General features: G+C 44.1%; 1 protein-coding gene and 1 long non-coding RNA gene across 7 annotated transcripts in view; one reads left to right on the top strand and one right to left on the bottom strand.

Annotated features, from left to right (window-relative positions):
- LOC132824994 (uncharacterized) overlaps positions 1-2,228 on the top strand; it is an 87,925-nt gene extending 85,697 nt beyond the window's left edge. Inside the window, exons 10-11 of the long non-coding RNA XR_009645736.1 lie at positions 129-301; positions 2,029-2,228. This is a non-coding gene — a long non-coding RNA (uncharacterized LOC132824994). The remainder of the gene's footprint in view (positions 1-128; positions 302-2,028) is intronic.
- Positions 1-20,283, bottom strand: part of LOC132824993 (A disintegrin and metalloproteinase with thrombospondin motifs 20-like) — a 383,141-nt gene that overhangs the window by 137,724 nt on the left and 225,134 nt on the right. For all 6 annotated transcript variants that reach the window (XM_060839950.1, XM_060839951.1, XM_060839954.1 and 3 more), the window contains 7 exons: positions 15,292-15,418; positions 13,926-14,136; positions 12,889-13,053; positions 6,181-6,345; positions 2,606-2,725; positions 2,027-2,134; positions 148-312 (listed from right to left, as the gene is read on the bottom strand). In XM_060839950.1, coding sequence (XP_060695933.1) covers positions 148-312; positions 2,027-2,134; positions 2,606-2,725; positions 6,181-6,345; positions 12,889-13,053; positions 13,926-14,136; positions 15,292-15,418 — 1,061 coding nt within the window. The remainder of the gene's footprint in view (positions 1-147; positions 313-2,026; positions 2,135-2,605; positions 2,726-6,180; positions 6,346-12,888; positions 13,054-13,925; positions 14,137-15,291; positions 15,419-20,283) is intronic.

Below are 20,283 nucleotides of genomic sequence, written 5' to 3'. Positions count from 1 at the left end.
CCCAGCCAGAATTCAATGTGAACAAACCCTCCTCCATGCGAATGTGGACTCCCATTCAATTTGTCATGAGTATTTATGTGGTAGTGTTTTGAATAAACATGGTTTCTAACACTTAAGTTCTCTCATAGCAGACGATGGAGCACTTACGGGTGACCATTCCCCAGCATGCCATTGTCCACAGGGACTGAAGCACGTCATTGTCTCAGGAGGGCGAGGCAAGTGGGCACAGAAAGATTCATCAGCAATGCCGCCTTGAGCATCTCTGCAGCTGACGTAGCGAGCACGTGCTCCTTTCCCACAGGTAACTGAGCACTACAACAATAACAAGCTTTAAAAATCAAATTGTTTCACTCTTATAATGACTGTTTACATTTTCAACAATGGCAAGAAGGAACACCAGGGAAACATAAACACAAATTTCTACATATTACATGTTAAATTTAAAACTTCACAATTTAAACTAGGCGAGTCACATAAACTTTACAAGAATGCATAATGTCAACTATAATGTATGTTTGCAATGTTTAAAACAGAAATACGGAACTCAATAAAACTAGAACAGTCTGAATCATTTATTTAAGTGGCCCTTAAATTTTACTAGTGTTTAATCTATTCTTCTAAGTAGAGCACTGCTACGTTCACATCAAAACATCTGGAGTTCCACTGCAGATCATATAGAAATATTGTGAACCAGTTGTTGAGAGACAGCAGTGGAAATTGCATTAGCTATCTGGTGCCTGTCAGGATAGGAGATTGCAGTAACTTGGAGTACCTTGCAAGAAACAGCAGGCATAAAAGGGCGCCTGTTAAAACGCAGCAATGCTTATCATGTATGTCATTTAACTACAGATTTGTGTTGAGCACATGGTAGAGCTTTCTCCACATCTCTCTGCTGAACTGGAGCCCCATAAAGATTGTCCTCTTCCATCATGGAAAGATAGCTATGCATGAGCATGTAAATGCTGATTAGCAGCAGAATGGTAGGTACAGATCGCCCACTTGTGATGCCACTGGATTTACTTGGCATCCTTTCTCTGCTCTTAACCATCAACAATCAAGCTGCCAAAGAGGAAAGGACTAAAACCAATTACTAAAGATTTGAATGAGAAAAAATAAAGACCTGCAAATGTCCCTCCACCAACATGAGAATCAGACTTGACTGAATATTAATTTTGAAAGCCTGATATTAGCACTACCATGTCAACACAAATGCTAAATTCTACAATGTTATAGTTACTGCTGTCTTGGGGATCTTTTGCTCTGAGATAATTTATTAAACCTTCTTCATTACACATTGCCAGATCCAAAATAGCCTGATCTATGGTATCTCCAACATATTGATTTAGGAAACAGTCCCTAATCTACGCTGTGCGTTCTTTGTCATGGCTACCTCTGCCAATCTGATTTTCCCTTATCTACATGAAGATTGAAGTCACCCATGATTCATGTAGTGCCTTTTTCCCACATGCCATCATTATCTCTTTAATACCCTCCATTTTAATTACTTTAACGCCGGTGTCAAAGCCTTCAGTTACCCAAATCCCAAGTATGGAACAACCTTCTAATTCTCATGTCTTTCCGATTTTTTATTCTTCATAAAGTAATTCTTAAAAATCATTAAAATGTAGTTATTTAACAAGCTTTTGTCCCATCTTCCTAACAAGTTTGATATCAAATCTTCATTCACAATATTCCTATTGATTGTCTTGGGACATTAGAAGTGCAACATAAATAAAAGTGAATGCTGTTCTTCATAAAATTCTAGCATGCCCTCTTTGCTGTGTACCGATTTCCCCTACTTATAAACCCAAGTAACCCATGTGCCCTTTTCAAACACCTTATCAATTGTCATGCTACACTTAAGGATTTACATATCTCCATTGTAAACTTTCTCTAGAGATCTAGATTACACCTGTCAAGTTGTGCCATTTATTGCACACTCTGTTGCTATCTTAGCACTCCCAAGGTGCATTTCTTCACATTTCACTTAGATGTGATAGTTTCTTATTAAAATAGAGTCTCTTACAGGAGTCCAGGATCCATATCTCCATTGGGTCATCATCCCTCTTTGAACAGCTGGGCTTGTGGTCGTGACTATCTTCGATGGCTCCAAACAAGGAGGCATCTCACACTCCTGCGTAGAATTTTGTCAAAACACAAAAACAATCTGTACTGCGTGATGAACTTTGGGTGATTGAATTTAAGTCATGGGAGAGAACATTCTATCGAGTGCCACTTTCATACTCAAGTAGTATGTGCAAATATATTCTTGCTTTGTCTAAATGCAACACAAATAAAGTATATGGAATCCACTTACTTGAAGATCTTTACTCTGTTTATTTGCAGCTAAATTAATACATACTGTACAGAGTAATTCCTAGTCACAGCCTTTACCTTGTGCTACAGACTAGACAGCCTGTGGCCATTTGTATGTTGAACTGTTAAAGACAATCACTCCAAAAGGTGACAGCACAATAGTCCGCTGAAAATCACTCATTGTTACAATGGTTGAAGTTTCAAGGAAATGTAACATTTTAGTTTAGAACATTTACTGTTTCCATTAAAGTAACTGATTGGAAGAAACAGAATTTGTATTTTCCTTTACCTGGCTATCCCTTGGACGAGTTGCAGCATTGCACTCTCTGTCATCTATAACTGCACCATAAGCACCTACTACACACCTCACTGCACGCATTTGGTATCCATGCCCACAAGTAGCAGCACACTAGTGAAAAGCAACAGGATAAAGGTCAGTAGTCTGTCATATGACAATAGATTCAGGAAAAATACTTGTTCAAAATGCATTTTTTTTTCAGATATATGTGAACAAATAATTCTGCTTAATAAATATTATATTCTGTAACTTAGGACGTTGTCTTGCAGAGTTACCCAGAACAGTTCTAGTGCCTTAGTAACACTTCTACACCTGAAGACATCATACCAGACTCAAAATATTAACTCCACAGATGCTGCCAAATCTATCGAGTTTCTCCAGCATTGTCTTTGTTTCAGATTTTTAGCATCTGCAGAATTTTGCTTTTACACCTCCCAGTTCCATCAATAAACTTGTCAGGCTGGTAAATTACAAACAGTATTCTCAAGGATTCAGAGAATTGTACCCTCACTTAAATTCACACATAGGATCACTGACTCTAGGCGTGCCTCAGTTCCAGTCGTTCATTAGCAAACATGCTATCTTGGAGCTACTTAATGTTACAGAATACAATAGAATCCCTACAGTGTGGAAACAGGCCCTTTGACCCTCCAAAGAGTAACCCATCCAGACTCATACCCTACCCTATTATCCTATATTTACTCCTAACTAATGCACCTAACCTACACATCCCTGAATACTATGGACAATTTAGCATGGACAATCGACCTAACCTGCACATCTTTGGACTACGGGAGGAAACTGGAGCACCCGAAGGAAACCCACGCAGACACAGGGAGAATGTGTAAACTCCACACAGACAGTCACCTGAGGCTGGAATTGAACCCGGGTTCCTGGTGCTGCAAGGCAGCAGTACTAACCACCATGTCAAAGAGGTGTCACCAAGCTGGTCCTTTTTTTCCAAAAGCTGTTCCTTTTCTCAAGGATACTGTGTCCTTGGTCTTTTTTCAGAAGGGTCGTAAACAGCTCCCAGTTCTGAATAGACTGGTTTGGTACAGAGATTAAGGGGTATTGAGAGGCTTTTGTGGTTATATGTAAACGGATGAGACTTCAGGCCGAAGCGGTTATGTTTTTGAAGTGACATGTATAACGAAAGGGGAGTGGTCAACTCTCTAGCTGAGCAAATTCAGTCCAGAACTAGTTGGGTGTTCAGCTGTGTGGAAACAGTCTCTCTCTCTCTGTCTCTCTCTCTCTCTCCCCTTCTGACTTTCTTTCTTCCACCTGGAAGCATTTATTCGATTTTTACTGTTTTTTAAGGGGGCTTGCTTATTGGGACTGTTATGTATATTCGGAACAGCATAAATAAGTCTTAGTTTGGATAGACTGAGTTCTGTAGGGGTTCTTTATTCTGTTTTGTGTTTCATTCTATAATTTTGTGAATAAATGTTTGTCTGTTTTAAAACCTGGTAGTCAACTTAGCTAACTTACTCTGGGTTATTTTTACTGTACACTTACCAAAACAAATTGCAAAGTTAAGGTCTGGGGCTGCCTGCGTAAGAGTGGTCTGGCTTAGTCCAACATAGATTGAGGACTCTTTGCTGGATTTTAAACAGTGAGGGGTAGGGTGTTGGTTTGGTCAGGTAGACAAAGGTTGGGATAGTAATGGCTCTTTCACTCGCCAAAAGCTTTCTGGAAGTGGATGCAGTGACTTTGGAAGTTTTGCAAAAAGGTGGATAAGACCAAGCTGCAGGAATTAGCAGAGAAGCTGGAATTGGAGCAACCTGCTTCTGTGAGGAAAGGAGAGATAATTACAGCAGTAGCTCAGCATTTAAACTAGCCACAGGAACCATCAGAATCTATAGGGATGGCAAGAATTCAATTGCAAATGAAGCAGCTTGAGTTAGAGACGAGAGATAAGGAAAGGGCAGCAGAAATGAAACAGTTTGAGTGACAATTAATAGCAGTAAAGAGAGAGCAGCAGAAGAGAGGGGCAAAAAGAGAGATGTTCATAAATTGACACTTAAAAAGGAAAATCAGCTAAAAAGGTTGGAGATAAAATCTGAAGGTAAGCTTAGTGAGGAAATAGTGCAAACTCATGTGGAAGAGCAGAGAGTTAAAATGGCAAGGTTAGCAGCTGAGGTGGCTGGTGATTATGTGCTGGTGCATAAAACATGGTTTGGTTCCCAGAATGAATCTCAGTCCATGAGGGACAGAAATGGGGGCAAAGAGAAATCTTCACGTGGAAAGGCAAAGGTAGATTTCAGTGAAGATCATAAGGATAAAAAAAAAAACCCTTGAAGTTAAAAAGCTCCAGTGTTTTCATTGTAGCAAAGTGGGCCACGTGAAATCAAAGTGTTGGTGGGCTAGGAGAAAAGCCGTATTTAGGAAAACCAGACAAGCCTGGAAGTTTTGTTGGACTAGTAACAAAAGGGGCAAGGGAAGTTGGACAACTGCCTCAGAGTGTACAAGATAATCAGAGGTCGATTAAGGAGGAAGTGCCACATTTGCTTAAAAAATACACATGTAAGAGTAAAGTGTATTCACATAGGCCAGGAGCAGTAGGTAAAGAGGTTACAATATTAAGAGAGACAGGATCCTCTCAGTCTGTAATGCCGAAGGATGAGGAGATATGTACTCCTGAGGGACCATCACCAGAAAAAGTACTGGTGACAGGAATTCACGATGAGACAAAACGTGCTCAATTATGTAAAGGGAGGCTACAGAGTCCAGAGAAAAGTGGAGAATCTGTGGTAGGAGTACAGGACAAACTCTCAGCTCCAGGAATACAATTTGTCCTTGCAAATGATATCGCTGATTCACCGGTAGGTGTGCTGCCTACTCGAGTTGAAAAGCCAATGGGGATGCAGGCAACTGAAGAAATGAGGGATGTTTATCCAGGAATTTTCCCAGATTCTATGATCACAAGATCACAGAGGAAGAAGTTGAAGCAGGAGAGATCAAAAGGCACAAATAAGGAAGCTGACATAGCTTTATCTGAGACTTTTTTGATCAGATAAGTGGCACAGAGCAGGAACAACTAGGTAAACATGCCAGTATGTTTAGCTCTGCTACATGTATTGAGTTACAGCAGAAAGATGAGAAGTTAAAACATTTGTATCAAAAGGCATACACAGAGTAAGAGAGTGTGTTATTACTTAACAAATAATGTCATAATGAGGAAATGGAAACCATTAGTCATGGTCTGGACCACCTGCTTAAGAATGTTTGGAGTGGCCTGACTTCGTCCATAACAGAAATCTAACTTTATTCCCTGCCATCAAGGAGAACACTCACTTCAATAATGAATAACACTTCTGGCTCCACATAAGAGAAACAGATACCAGGAATTTCTCACAAGCTACTTGAGATAAACATGTTTTATCATCGTGTCAGATGTTCCCTGAGCAAAGCTTGGTCATACATCACAGAATCACTGATCAACAGGGGCTGATATGTGTTGGGAGTGTGACTCTTTGGAATTGCAGAGCTACAGTTTCCTGCCTACAAGCCTGGCATACCTGGCACTTATTCCCAGACGTACATTGAGCAAACGTAGGGACACTCACCTGGCCCCACACCCCAACTTGCCATGACGCACACTCCTGCAGCTCACAGCTTCCGACAGCCTCTGGTTTGATACTTGGATTGCAAAAGTCATCCTGCAGTTGTTCATTATTCAGTAGGCATGATACTTGTCGATGTCTTGTGCCCTTTCCACACGTCACGAGACACTAGAATAACGCATGTGGCTATTTAATGGTTGCTGAAAATTCAGTCCCTAAGTTAACAGCTTACATTTGCTTCTCAGGATGGAAGAGCGAAAGAACTTCTATTCAAAAAGCTTCATTCACAAATTATAAATGGCCTAGCTTTAATTTGAAGGCTCCGGTGCTTTTGTTCTGGAATCTTCCCCCCGACCCCGCCAATTTTTCCATGGATGGGCAAATCCAGCATAACATTCTGAACATTAGGGTTATGCTGTTCAGCAGTAAAGTCAGGAGATACCTTTTCACAGAAAGAAGGTGGTGGAAATCTTGAACTGTCTCCAGGAGAAGACTGTGGATACTGGAACAACAGGAATTTTCAAGACAGAGATGATAAGATTTTTGTGAAAGGCTAACTAGTTATGGATCTGAAATAGCTTAATTAGAGTTAAGATACAACATAAGATACAACAACTGGCACGGAACCTATCCCCATTGCTCAGAGGGGAAGGGTGGAGAAGTGCAGAGCAACAGTTATTGGAGACTCGATAGTTTGGGGCACAGATAGACGGTTTTGCGGGGGCGAGAGAGACTCATGTTTGGTATGTTGCCTCCCAGGTGCAAGGGTACGTGATGTCTCTGATCGTGTTTCCCAGGTCCTTAAGGGGGAGGGGGAGCAGCCCGAAGTCGTGGTCCACATTGGCACCAATGACATAGGTAGGAAAAGGGGTGAGGATGTTAGGCAGGCTTTCAGGGAGCTAGGTTGGAAGCTCAGAGCTAGAACAAACAGAATTGTTGTCTCTGGTTTGTTACCTGTGCCACGTGATAGAGAGTCGAGGAATAGGGAGAGAGAGCAGTTAAATGCGTGGCTACAGAGATGGTGCAGGAGGGAGGGATTCCAGTTTCTGGATAACTGGGGTTCTTTCTGAGGAAGGTGGGACCTCTATAAACAGGATGGTCTACACCTGAACCTGAGGGACACCAGTATCTTTGGGGGGAGGTTTGCTAGTGCTCTTTCGGGGGGTTTAAACTAACTCTGCAGGGGCATGGGAACCTAGACTGTAGTTTTAGGGTGCAGGACCTGGAGTGTAGGGAGGTTAGGAACCAGGCATCAATCTCGAAGGAGGGGGCCTGTAAACAGAAAGGTGGCTTGAAGTGTGTATACTTCAATGCGAGAAGTATACGAAATAAGGTAGGTGAACTTGCAGCGTGGGTTGGTACTTGGGAGTTCGATGTTGTCGCTGCAAATGTGTTGCTGGTCAAAGCACAGCAGGCCAGGCAGCATCTCAGGAATAGAGAATTCGACGTTTCGAGCATAAGCCCTTCATCAGGAATAAAAGAGAGAGAGCCAAGCAGGCTAAGATAAAAGGTAGGGAGGAGGGACTAGGGGGAGGGGCGATGGAGGTGGGATAGGTGGAAGGAGGTCAAGGTGAGGGTGATAGGCCGGAGTGAGGTGGGGGCGGAGAGGTCAGGAAGAGGATTGCAGGTTAGGAGGGCGGTGCTGAGTTGAGGGAACCGACTGAGACAAGGTGGGGGGAGGGGAAATGAGGAAGCTGGAGAAATCTGAATTCATACCTTGTGGTTGGAGGGTTCCCAGGCGGAAGATGAGGCGCTCCTCCTCCAGCCGTCGTGTAGTTGTGTTCTGCCGGTGGAGGAGTCCAAGGACCTGCATGTCCTCGGTGGAGTGGGAGGGAGAGTTAAAGTGTTGAGCCACGGGGTGATTGGGTTGGTTGGTTCGGGCGGCCCGGAGGTGTTCTCTGAAGCGTTCCGCAAGTAAGCGGCCTGTCTCACCAATATGGAGGAGGCCACATCGGGTGCAGTGGATGCAATAGATGATGTGTGTGGAGGTACAGGTGAACTTGTGGCGGATATGGAAGGATCCCTTGGGGCCTTGGAGGGAAGTGAGTGTGGAGGTGTGGGCGCAAGTTTTACATTTCCTGCGGTTGCAGGGGAAGGTGCCGGGGGTGGAGGTTGGGTTGGTGGGGGGTGTGGATCTGACGAGGGAGTCACGAAGGGAGTGGTCCTTGCGGAACGCTGATAGGGGAGGGGAGGGAAATATATCCTTGGTGGTGGGGTCCGTTTGGAGGTGGCGGAAATGGCGGCGGATGATACGTTGTATGCGGAGGTTGGTGGGGTGGTAGGTGAGAACCAGTGGGGTTCTGTCTTGGTGGCGGTTGGAGGAGCGGGGCTCAAGGGCGGAGGAGCGGGAAGTGGAGGAGATGCGGTGGAGGGCATCGTCGATCACGTCTGGGGGGAATCTGCGGTCCTTGAAGAAGGAGGCCATCTGGGCTGTGCGGTGTTGGAATTGGTCCTCCTGGGAGCAGATGCGGCGGAGACGAAGGAATTGGGAATATGGGATGGCGTTTTTACAGGGGGCAGGGTGGGAGGAGGTGTAGTCCAGGTAGCTGTGGGAGTCAGTCGGTATATAATAGATGTCTGTGTTGAGTCGGTCGCCCGAGATAGAAATGGAAAGGTCTAGGAAGGGGAGGGAGGAGTCTGAGACAGTCCAGGTGAATTTCAGGTCGGGATGGAAGGTGTTAGTAAAGTTGATGAATTGTTCAACCTCCTCGTGGGAGCACGAGGCAGCGCCGATACAGTCATCGATGTAGCGGAGGAAAAGGTGGGGGGTGGTGCCAGTGTAGTTGCGGAAGATGGACTGTTCCACATTTCCTACGAAGAGGCAGGCATAGCTGGGGCCCATGCGGGTGCCCATGGCAACTCCTTTAGTTTGGAGGAAGTGGGAGGATTGAAAAGAGAAGTTATTCAGGGTGAGGACCAGTTCAGTCAGTCGAAGGAGGGTGTCAGTGGAAGGGTACTGGTTGGTGCGGCGGGAAAGGAAGAAGCGGAGGGCTTTGAGTCATTCGTGATGGGGGATGGAGGTGTACAGGGACTGGATGTCCATAGTGAAAATAAGGCGTTGGGGACCGGGGAAGCGAAAATCCTGGAGGAGGTGGAGGGCGTGAGTGGTGTCCCGAACGTAGGTGGGGAGTTCTTGGACTAAAGGGGACAGGGCCGTGTCGAGGTATTGGGAGATGAGTTCGGTGGGGCAGGAGCAGGCTGAGACAATGGGTCGGCCGGGGCAGGCAGGTTTGTGGATTTTGGGCAGGAGGTAGAAACGGGCGGTGCGGGGTTGTGGGACTATGAGATTGGAGGCGGTGGATGGGAGATCCCCTGAGGTGATGAGGTCCTGGATGGTCTGGGAGATGATGGTTTGGTGGTGGGAGGTGGGGTCGTGGTCAAGGGGGCGATAAGAGGAGGCGTCCGCGAGCTGGCGTTTGGCTTGATGTTGTGGCTATTACAGAGACATAGGTAGAACAGGGACAAGATTGGTTGTTGCAGGTTCCAGGGTTTAAATGTTTTAGTAGGGTCAGAGGTGGGGGTAAAAGAGGGGGAGGTGTGGCATTGCTTGTCAAGGATAGTATTACAGCAGTGGAAAGGACGATTGATGAAGACTCGCCATCTGAGGTAGTTTGGGCTGAGCTTAGAAATAGGAAAGGTGAGGTCACCCTGTTAGGAGTTTTCTACAGGCCTGCTAATAGTCCTAGAGACATAGAAGAAAGGATTGCGAGGATGATTCAGGAGAAGAGTGAAAGTAATAGTGTGGTTGTTATGGGGGACTTTAACTTTCCAGATATTGACTGGGAAGGCTACAGCTCGAGTACGTTAGATGGGTCGGTGTTTGTCCAATGCATGCAGGAGGGTTTCCTGACACAATACGTAGACAGGCCAACAAGAGGTGAGGCCATACTGGATTTGGTTCTGGGTAACGAACCAGGCCACGTGTTAGAATTGGAGGTAGGTGAGCACTTTGGGACAGTGACCACAATTCGGTGACTTTTACTCTAGTGATGGAGAGGGATAAGTGTGCACTACAGGGCAAGAGTTATAGCTGGGGGCAGGGAAATTATGATGCGGTGAGGCATGACTTAGGATGCGTGGCTTGGAAAAGTAGGCTTCAAGGGAAGGGTGCAATCGATATGTGGAGCTTGTTCAAGGAACAACTAATGAGTGTCCTTGATAAGTATGTACCTGTCAGGCAGGGAGGAAAGAGTCGTGTGAGGGAGCTGTGGTTTAATAAGGAATTGGAATCCCTTGTTAAAGGGAAGAGGGCGGCCGATGTAAAGATGAGGCGTGAAGGTTCAATTGGAGCGATTGAGAGTTATAAGGTAGCCAGGAAGGATCTAAAGAGAGAGCTAAGAGCAGCAAGGAGGGGACATGAAAAGGCCTTGGTTGATAAGATTAGGGAAAACCCAAAGGCTTTCTATAGGTATGTCAGGAATAAAAGGATGACTAGGGTATGAATAGGTCCCGTCAAGGATAGTAGTGGGAAGTTGCGTGGGGAGGCTGAAGAAATTGAGGAGACACTGAATGAATACATTTCGTCAGTATTCACTCAGGAACAGGACATTGTTGCTGATGTGAATATTGAGCCATAATTAATTAGAATGGATGGCTTTGAGATATGTAGGGAAGAGGTGTTGGAAATTCTGGAAAGGGTGAATGTAGATAAGTCCCCTGGGCCTGATGGCATTTATCCTAGGATTCTCTGGGAAGCAAGGGAGGAGATTGCAGAGCCATTGGCCTTGATTTTTATGTCCTCATTGTCTACAGGAATAGTGCCAGAAGACTGGAGGATAGCAAATGTGGTTCCCTTGTCCAAGAAGGAGAGTAATGATAACCCTAGTAACTATAGGCCAGTGAGTCTTACCTCTGTTGTGGGCAAAGTCTTAGAGAGAATTGTAAGGGATAGGATTTATGAATATCTGGATAGAAATAATGTGATCAAGGATAGTCAGCACGGTTTTGTGAAGGGCCGGTCATGCCTCACAAACCTTATTGAGTTCTTTGAGAAGGTGACTAAGGAAGTGGACGAGGGTAAAGCGGTAGATGTGGTGTATATGGATTTTAGTAAGGTGTTTGATAAGGTTCCCCATGGTAAGCTACTGCAAAAAATACGGAGTTATGGCATTGAGGGGGAGTTGGAGGTTTGGATTAGGAATTGGCTGGCTGGAAGAAGAGAGGGTAGTAGTTGATGGTAAAGGTTCACCTTAGAGTGCAGTTCCGCAAGGATCTGTTTTGGGACCATTGCTGTTTGTCATTTTTATAAATGACCTGGAGGAGGGGCTAGAAGGTTGGGTGAGTAAGTTTGCTGATGATACGAAAGTCGGTGGAGTTGTTGACAGTGAGGAAGGATGTGGCAGGTTACAGCGGGATATAGATAAGCTGCAGAGCTGGGCAGAAAGGTGGCAAATGGAGTTCAATGTTGCTAAGTGTGAAGTGATTCACTTTGATAAGAGTAACAAGAAGATGGAGTACTGGGCTAATGGTTGGATACTTGGTAGTGTGGATGAGCAGAGGGATCTTGGTGTCCATGTACACAGATCTCTGAAAGTTGCCACCCAGGTAAATAGTGCTGTGAAGAAGGCATATGATGTACTGGCTTTTATTGGTAGAGAATTGAATTCCAGAGTCCTGAGGTCATGTTGCAGTTGTATAAGACTCTGGAGTATTGTGTGCAGTTTTGGTCGCCATACTATAGGAAGGATGTGGAGGCACTGGAACGGGTGCAGAGGAGGTTTACCAGGATGTTGCCTGGTATGGTAGGAAGATCGTATGAGGAAAGGCTGAGGCACTTGGGGCTGTTTTCATTGGAGAAAGGAAGGTTTAGGGGTGACTTAATAGAGGTGTACAAGATGATTAGGGGTTTAGATAGGGTTGACCAGGAGAACCTTTTTCCATGTATGGAGTCAGCTATTACGAGGGGGCATAGCTTTAAATTAAGGGGTGGTAGATATAGGACTGACGTTAGGGGTAGATTCTTTACTCAGCGAGTCGTGAGTTCATGGAATGCCCTGCCAGTAGCAGTGATGGACTCTCCTTCTTTATGGGCATTTAAACAGGCACTGGATAGGCATATGGGGGAAAGTGGGCTAGTGTAGGTTAGGTGGGCTTGGATCGGCGCAACATCGAGGGCCGAAGGGCCTGTACTGCGCTGTTTTTTTTATGTTCTATGTTCTATGTTCTATAACTAAATGGAGGACGAGACTGGAGAACTGGATATCATTCTATACAGTCCTTGATGTGTACCTGCTGCAAATTCTAGTATTCATCCTCACAGTTCATTTGTTTCATTAAACTCTTGCTTATATTGGAGCTATTGTCATATATATTTTAAAACTGTATGGACAGTTTGAGAAAACATGAACCTATCAGGTTGGAACTTGTACATTTTGTCTAAATTACAACTTTTATTTTAGTTTTCCCACAGGTCATATGGCAACACAGCTCAGGGAGAGAGCAAGTAATGGATTCTCAGGCCTCTGTTGATGCTACACTTTGTCTACTTAATACAGCTCTGAGTGGGTCACAGCCAGATACTCCCTGTCTCTTTGATACAGAGTCCAGGCAATGTCTGATGGTTATAAACTGAACAGCGAATATAGTGACGAGTTTCCTCCAGTCTAACACTGTGCAGTAACACTTTGAATTCTATATTAGATATTCCTAAGGTTAGCATTAACATTTGCTTGGTCTTTTTTGCCTCTTTTAACTCCTTAACGCTTTACTCACTTCGCTCCATTCACTGGCTGTCCATTCAGGGCAGGGAAATTCATTGCAAACCTGCGATACAACATTCTGATGCTCATTGCACTCTTGGTTAACAAGGTGTCTGCCAAGGTTGCTCATGCAGTACCCTTCCCGGGTCCTTGTTCCACCGCCACAGGTTTTTGAACACTGAGAAAACCAAACAAATGATCTGTTAGGTTGTGTATGCAGGAATGCCCAATGAAGGTGTGTTACAAATTGGAAATACAGTATTATTCTCTCTGTACTCTAAGCAGCCCTTCTTTCTGCACGGACTTCATCTCAATGCAAGTGGATATTGTCTATGTTAGTAAATGCGTGTTTTATAAATTTCAGACAATAGGAATGATCATCAATGCTCTCTGACTGAAGTTCAATTTTCAAACAAAATCAGAGCATAAGAACTGGGAGCAGGAGTAAGCAATTCATCTCAAGCCTGCTCCACCATTTGATACTACCATGGCTCATCTCATCTCAGGCTTAACTCCACTCTCCTGCCTGCTCCTAATAGCCTTTTAACCCATCACAAATCAAATATCTGTCTATCCCCGTCTTAAATTTATTCAGTGTCACATATTCCACGGCACTTAATTCCACGATTCACAACCCTTTGAGAGAATTAATTCCACCTCATCATTGTTTTAAATTTGCCACCCTTTAAAATTATGAGCTGTCATTCTAGATTGCCCTCCAAGTGAAAATGTCCAATCCATATCTACTTTGTCACTCCCCTTTAGCAACTTATACTCTGCAGTTAAATCTCCTTTCATGCTTCTAAACTCGAGCAACTAAAGGCCTAACCCACTCAATCCCTCCTCATAAGACAACAATTTCAATTCTGGAATTAATCTGGTAAACATTCTCAGAAAGCAATTACATTCTTCCTCCAGTAAGGGGAACAAAACTGGCTTCAGAGCATGGAGCTGCTAATTGATGAACCTTCAATGCCAATGATAGTATGTCTAATAAATGTAAGTCTGTCCACGGGTTGAGGGAATTGGGTTGCACGCTCGAACCATTACCTGTGACCAGGATGTATAATGCCAACTGGTTCTGTGACAGTCACCATGACAGGGCTCTCTGCTGGGAGGTTTTGGCTGATCCCTGCAGTATCTGTCGTCTATTGACTCACTGGGTCCTTTGCCGTGGGTATACTTCATGCAGCGAATGTCTTGCGTTCTGTAGCCTGGTCCGCACTGTGCCGTACATTCGCTCTTACCTACTGTGTGCCACCTAGAATCAGAGCAGAGCTACTTATATTGTAAAGTCAATCGTTTTTAATTCAACCGAGAAGAACTAATTCTATGCAACATCCACAAGATTATGCTAAGTTTTCTGCTGACCTGACGATTTTGATGACACCCGTCAAGGAGTGGACATCCCCTCCTCCCCCACCCCCCAAGCAACAAAATGGAAAGGCTGCAGGTACAACACAGCAGTGGGAAGACTTTTTACTTCTGATCAAAATGGGCATCACTGCAGTGAGCCACACAATGCAGGCAGCCTCACACACTCTCTGGGAAAACCAGCTGCACACCCAAATTAAAACTACATCCAGTGGACTTCAGCTGTCTAAGGTGCCCATCATATCTCAGGCAATTTGAGTGCCAGCTCTTTATTTGCCAGCACAAAATGGGTTGCCAGTGGTCAACACACATTAACTTCAATAGAGCACCCACACATTTGCCTGTGTGCCCATTTTATTCTCACTCAGCACCGACTCTGAACGGAGCTTTGCTGGGTGGCCAGCAGTATTTCCCTGAGTACAAAGATTGCTTTCTCGCGCGAACCTGAACAAATGAACAAATGGGTTGTGATCATAATCCTGCTGAGAATCGGGGAGGCTGGACCCAGAGGTGAAGATATCTAGGGAGGGGGGAGGATGGGGAAGAAATGGACGTTGCAATTTTGCCGTGAGTGCAACCGCGGCAATTGCAAATTGCGAGGCAGTGACTTTAAAGTTGCAAATAAAATTGCATTTGACCCCAAATCTGCTCCACTTCCAGGATGGAAAACAAAACACAAGTAAAGTGAAGGTCTGGTCATCCCAGAGTTCCATTATCAGGAATGCAAAATGAGTCCAAGTGGATTGCCCTTGATTCCCAGGTTTAGGCAGAAATGGATTTATATCAGAAGGAGATATATAACAAGACTGTTCAAAATAAAAGGCTGCTTCCACCCATCATTCAATGTCATTTACAACCCAGTTGTTCCCTCCAGCATTGTCACCCCTTTGTTCACTGCCACCTCTGTTTAAAAGTACAGTCATTGCCTTTGATAACACGACCCCTATGATTTCCTTTGCAGCAGATATCTCAGTGACTCAAATCAGAAACACATTGTTGAAAGTTCTGTTCCATAGTGACCAACTAAAATATTGATCTTTACCTTACTTCACATTCTGTGTTGCACGGCTCAATGTCAGGGACTGGGCGAGGTAAATGTTCGCATCTTTGGTCAGAAACAACTAAGTGATCACTCTTACGCACACAAACCACCTTTCTCCTCCGTTCCCCTGTAACAGATGGAAGCAGTTTGGCACTCATTTTTGTGTTTTACAGCAAATCCAGAGTCTGCCCGAAGGCAAATCTGATGTTTATAGTATATGGTAGGTACAATATCTGAATATGACAGCTTCTTTCAAAACACCTCAATTATATACAGAACCACCATCTGGTTGTAACAACATAATTCCATTGCAATATGTTCTAAAGAAACAAAGTTCACTGTTTCCCCAGGATCAAGGAGAATGGGGAGCAATACAAATCAAGACAAAAGCAGTGGTACATAGGAACATTGGAATTAGGAGCGGGAGTAGGCAATTCAGCCTTCCCAGCCCACTCCACCATTTAACATGATCATAGCTGATCTTATCCTGGTCTCAACTCCACCTCCCGCCTGCTCCCAATAGCCCTTAGCCAGCTTTTCATCAGAAATATATCTATTTTTTTCTTGAATTAGTTGATTGATTCTCTGTCTCCAGTGAGCTCCACATATTCACAATCCTCATCTTAATGTTGAACCGCCCGCATCTCACTCTATATTTATGACCTTTTGGTTGAGACTGTCCCATAAGGGAGAACATCTCATCAAACATCCACCTTATCAATCCCCTTCAGCATTTTATATATCTCCACCAACTTCCCACTCATTCTTCTGAATCCCAGCAAGTACAAAGCCCAACAGCTCCTCATACGATAACCCTTTCACCCCTGGATTAACCTGGTGAACTGCTTCCAGTGCCACTGCATCCTTCCTCAAGTAAGGAGACGAAAACTGGACACATGTGGGGTGGGGGAATCCAGAACTAGAGAGCATAGGTTTAGGGTGAGAGGGGAAAGATATAGGAGAGTTCTAAGGGGCAACTTTTTCACACACAGAGTGGTGTTTGTATGGAATGAGCTGCCAGAGGAAGTGGTGGAGTTTGAAACAATTGCAGCATTTAAAAGGCATCTAGATGGGTATATGAATAGGAAGAGTTCGGAGGGATATGGGTCGGGTGCTGGCAAGTGGGATTAGATTAGGTTGGGATATCTGGTTGGCATGGATGAGTTGGACCGAAGGGTCTGTTTCCGTGCTGTACATCTCTATGACTTTATGATAATACTCGAGGTGTGGTCTCACCAATGCCCTATATAATTGTAAGAACACTTTTTTACTTCAATAATTCAGCCCTTTTGCTATAAATGCCAGGATTCCACCTGCCTTTCTTATTATATATGTTGCCCTTGTCTACCCAGTTTCTGTGATTCACGAACTAAGACGCTCGCTCAGATCTCTCACCACTGATGAATTTTGAATCTGCTTCCTATTTAAATAATAATTTGACCGTATAATATGGATAAACTCGCACCTGTCAGAATCCGGCCCATTCTTGCAGCCTATTAATATCCATCTGTCAACTCTTTACCTCCTCATCATTGACTGCTTTCACAGCTATTTTACTATCATCCACAACGTAGATGGTACACTCTGTCCCTGCTTGCAGATTGTTGATAAAGATTGTAAATTGTTAAGGTCTGAGATTTGAATCCTGCAGCACCCCACTAGTTCCAATTCGCTGTCTAAAGAAGAACCCATTTAGCCCGACCCTCTACTTTCTGTCAGTCAGCCAATCCCCTATCCAAGCCAGTACTCTACCCTTAACTGCCTGGGATCTAACCTTCTGGATCAGTCTTTTATACAGCGCCTTGGTCAAATACCTTCTGGAAATCTAGTTAGACCACATTCACCAGATCCTCATTATCCACCTTGCTGGTTACATCCTCAAAGAACTACAGCAAGTTTATCAAGCACAACATGCCCTTCATGAAACCATGCTGACATAGTGAATTGAGCTTTGTTTTTCCAAGTGTTCAGATCACCCTACTTTTATGACTGACTCCAGCAACTTCCTCACTACAGAGGTCAAACTCATTACATCTACAGTTTCCCTCTTCCCTCTATCTCCTTTTTTTGAATGAGGATGGCACATTAGCATGTTTCCAATCAACTGGGACATTTTCAGAATCCTGAAAGTTTTGGAATGTCATAACTAATGCATCCACTATCTCTGCTGCCACCTCTGTGAATGCCCCAGGGTGCAAGCCATCAATCCCTGGTGACTTATCTACCTTTAATCCCATCAGTTCTCCCTTCTCCTATACCTTCTCCTTAGCTGTATTAACTTCACCAAGTTCCTGTGCAGTAACTGCAGTTTTGTGGGAAAATGATCTTCCACTGTGAAAATAGAAACAAAATATTGGTTTAGTGCCTCTATCATTTCTCTGTTTCCCCATTATTACCTCACCATTTTTATCCTCGAAAGGGCTAACATTTAGATTAGATTACTTACAGTGTGGAAACAGGCCCTTCAGCCCAATAAGTCCACACCGACCCGTCGAAGAACAACCCACCCAGACCCATTCCCTTACATTTACTCCTTCACCTAACACTACGGGCAATTTAGCATGGCCAATTCACCTAACCTACTTGCACTATTCTCTTTGTTTTTATAGTCATTTAGAAGCTTTTGGTAACAAAACTTAAGTTTCTACTAGTTTCCATTCGCAGGGGTATACTGGTGAATACAGGCATGTTTATATTGCAGGTAGATAAGCAGAAGGCTGAAAGAACACAGCAAGCCAGGCAGCATCAGGAAGTGGAGAAGTCAATGTTTCGGCTGAAGTGTTACACCTAAAACGTTGACTTCTCCCCCTCCTGATGCTGCCCGGCTTGCTGTGTTCTTCCAGCCTCCTGCTAGTCTACCATGGATTCCAGCATCTGCCGGTTTTTGTCTCGAACCATGTTTACATTACAGATCATACATCAGATCTGTAATGTGCTATCTTTGGCTAATCTGGGGTCATAACCATTTTCCCCAGTTCCCCCAAAATCTTTAGCTTTAGACAATTAATTTGGCTCACTTTCCAACATTGTGGTGTTGACATTAAACAAGTGCAGCTACATTCTGCTGCACTTTTCACATCATATACCTGAGAAAGATTTCATTTTTGATCCCCCAGTCTGTGTTCAGTTAGTTCAGTTCAGTTCAGTTAGTGGGCGGCACGGTGGCACAGTGGTTAGCACTGCTGCCTCACGGCGCCAGAGACCCAGGTTCAATTCCCGCCTCAGGCGACTGACTGTGTGGAGTTTGCATGTTTTCCCCGTGTCCGCATGGGTTTCCTCCGGGTGCTCCGGTTTCCTCCCACAGTCCAAAGATGTGCGGGTCAGGTGAATTGGCCATGCTAAATTACCCGTAGTGTTAGGTAGGGGTATGGGTGGGTTACGCTTCGGCGGGGTGGTGTAGACTTGTTGGTCTGAAGTGCTTGTTTCCACACTGTAAGTGTAATCTAATCTAATCTTAATCTCCACCCAGGCTATGTTTGGCCTACTGACATTGCCCTAATACTTCTGATTTTTGAGGAGAAATTCAGCCACATGGAAGGTTACATTTGTTGAACATCCACTGATGTGCTGAATGGCCACCAGTACTCAGAACAAGGAATCACATACCAACAGTAGAACGTAGAACAGTACAGCACAGTACAGGCCCTTCAGCCCTAGATGTTGCGCCAATCTTTGTGACAATGGTCACATCTGACATGAAAAATATCAAAATCTTTCATAACTGTGACAGGAAAGGAATCAATGCCTTCAAGTGAGGAGACCGGGAAAAAGAATTACAGAAGAAAATTGCAAAGATTTCCCTTTACTGCAGACCCAGCACTGTAACATTTTCCGAAAATCTGTGTGCAAGTCCAATGTTAATTGTTTCAAGGTAGAATGAAAATAAAAGCAAAGAAAAAATTCAGCAAGTACTCAGCAGATCAGGCAGCACCTGTGGAGAGAAACAGAGTTACCATTTTGGGTCGAGATTACCTTTCCTCTGAGCATTTTGAACAATTTTTACTTTAATTTCATATTTCTGGTGTTGCAGTTTTTCTTTTCAAAGATTAGGTAATTATGCTTTCATCCACTGTGGACAAACCCGCAGTACATCTGCTATTGAAAACAATTAAAACCTTATCGTGGAAGAAGTGAGCAACACCAACTGATTTGAGGGGAATCAATCAGCAGGAACTCCCTCCTTTGCAGACATAATTCAGAAGTGTCCTTGGGATTGCTTGTCTTAAATGTAATTTGGCAATAAAGGTATAGGTGCACGATCCCTTATCCGAAATGCTTGGGACCAACTGGTTTTTGGAATTCAGGATTTTTTGAATTTCGGAATAAGTGACAGTTTAATGGTGAAATTTTTAAAAATCTTACCGAACAGCAGATGCACTGAGTAAAACGGACCCTGAAACAGAATTGAGGCCTGCAAGTGCTGGGTCACGCCCCCACACGTTGCATCGAGTGGGTGTGAAGTTGGGTTAACTGTTTGCACGCCAAACAAACGTGTTAGCGAGAAAAAATCTTCACGAAAATCCTTCAGATTTCGGAGCAACTGTCGTCAATCTGTACTTAGACTCTGGCCCTATAACGAAACTTAAGGAAGAATTGAATGTGTGGGAATGTGTCAAAGAAACAGTAATTGCTCAGGAGTGCTAACAGGAACCTGAAGGCAGAAATGCTCTGTTTTCTACCTGTGATGTCACAGGTTAAAAACAGAAGGACAGAATTTGTGGACAGTTGTAATAAAGCCAAGAGGTTCTGAAAGTGAGTGTTCCCTCGCTCTCCTGTGACAATCCCAGCAAAAGACCCATGGAAACGTAAAGTCATACACTCTACAAAAGACTCAGGAAATGGTCATCTCTGACTAGCCTAGCTTATCTTACCCATCTTTAATTGCTGTAGACCTCAGTTAAGAGTCAATTACATTGCTGTGGAGTTACATGTAGACCAGACCAGGTAAGGACTGCAGCTAATGAAGAACATTAGTGAACCAGAACGATTTTT

This window comes from Hemiscyllium ocellatum, chromosome 19 (genome assembly GCF_020745735.1).
Source record: "Hemiscyllium ocellatum isolate sHemOce1 chromosome 19, sHemOce1.pat.X.cur, whole genome shotgun sequence".
NCBI classification, from domain to species: Eukaryota; Metazoa; Chordata; class Chondrichthyes; order Orectolobiformes; family Hemiscylliidae; genus Hemiscyllium; species Hemiscyllium ocellatum.
Note: the sequence above shows the minus strand (reverse complement) of the source record. Positions and strands in the feature narration are given on the sequence as shown.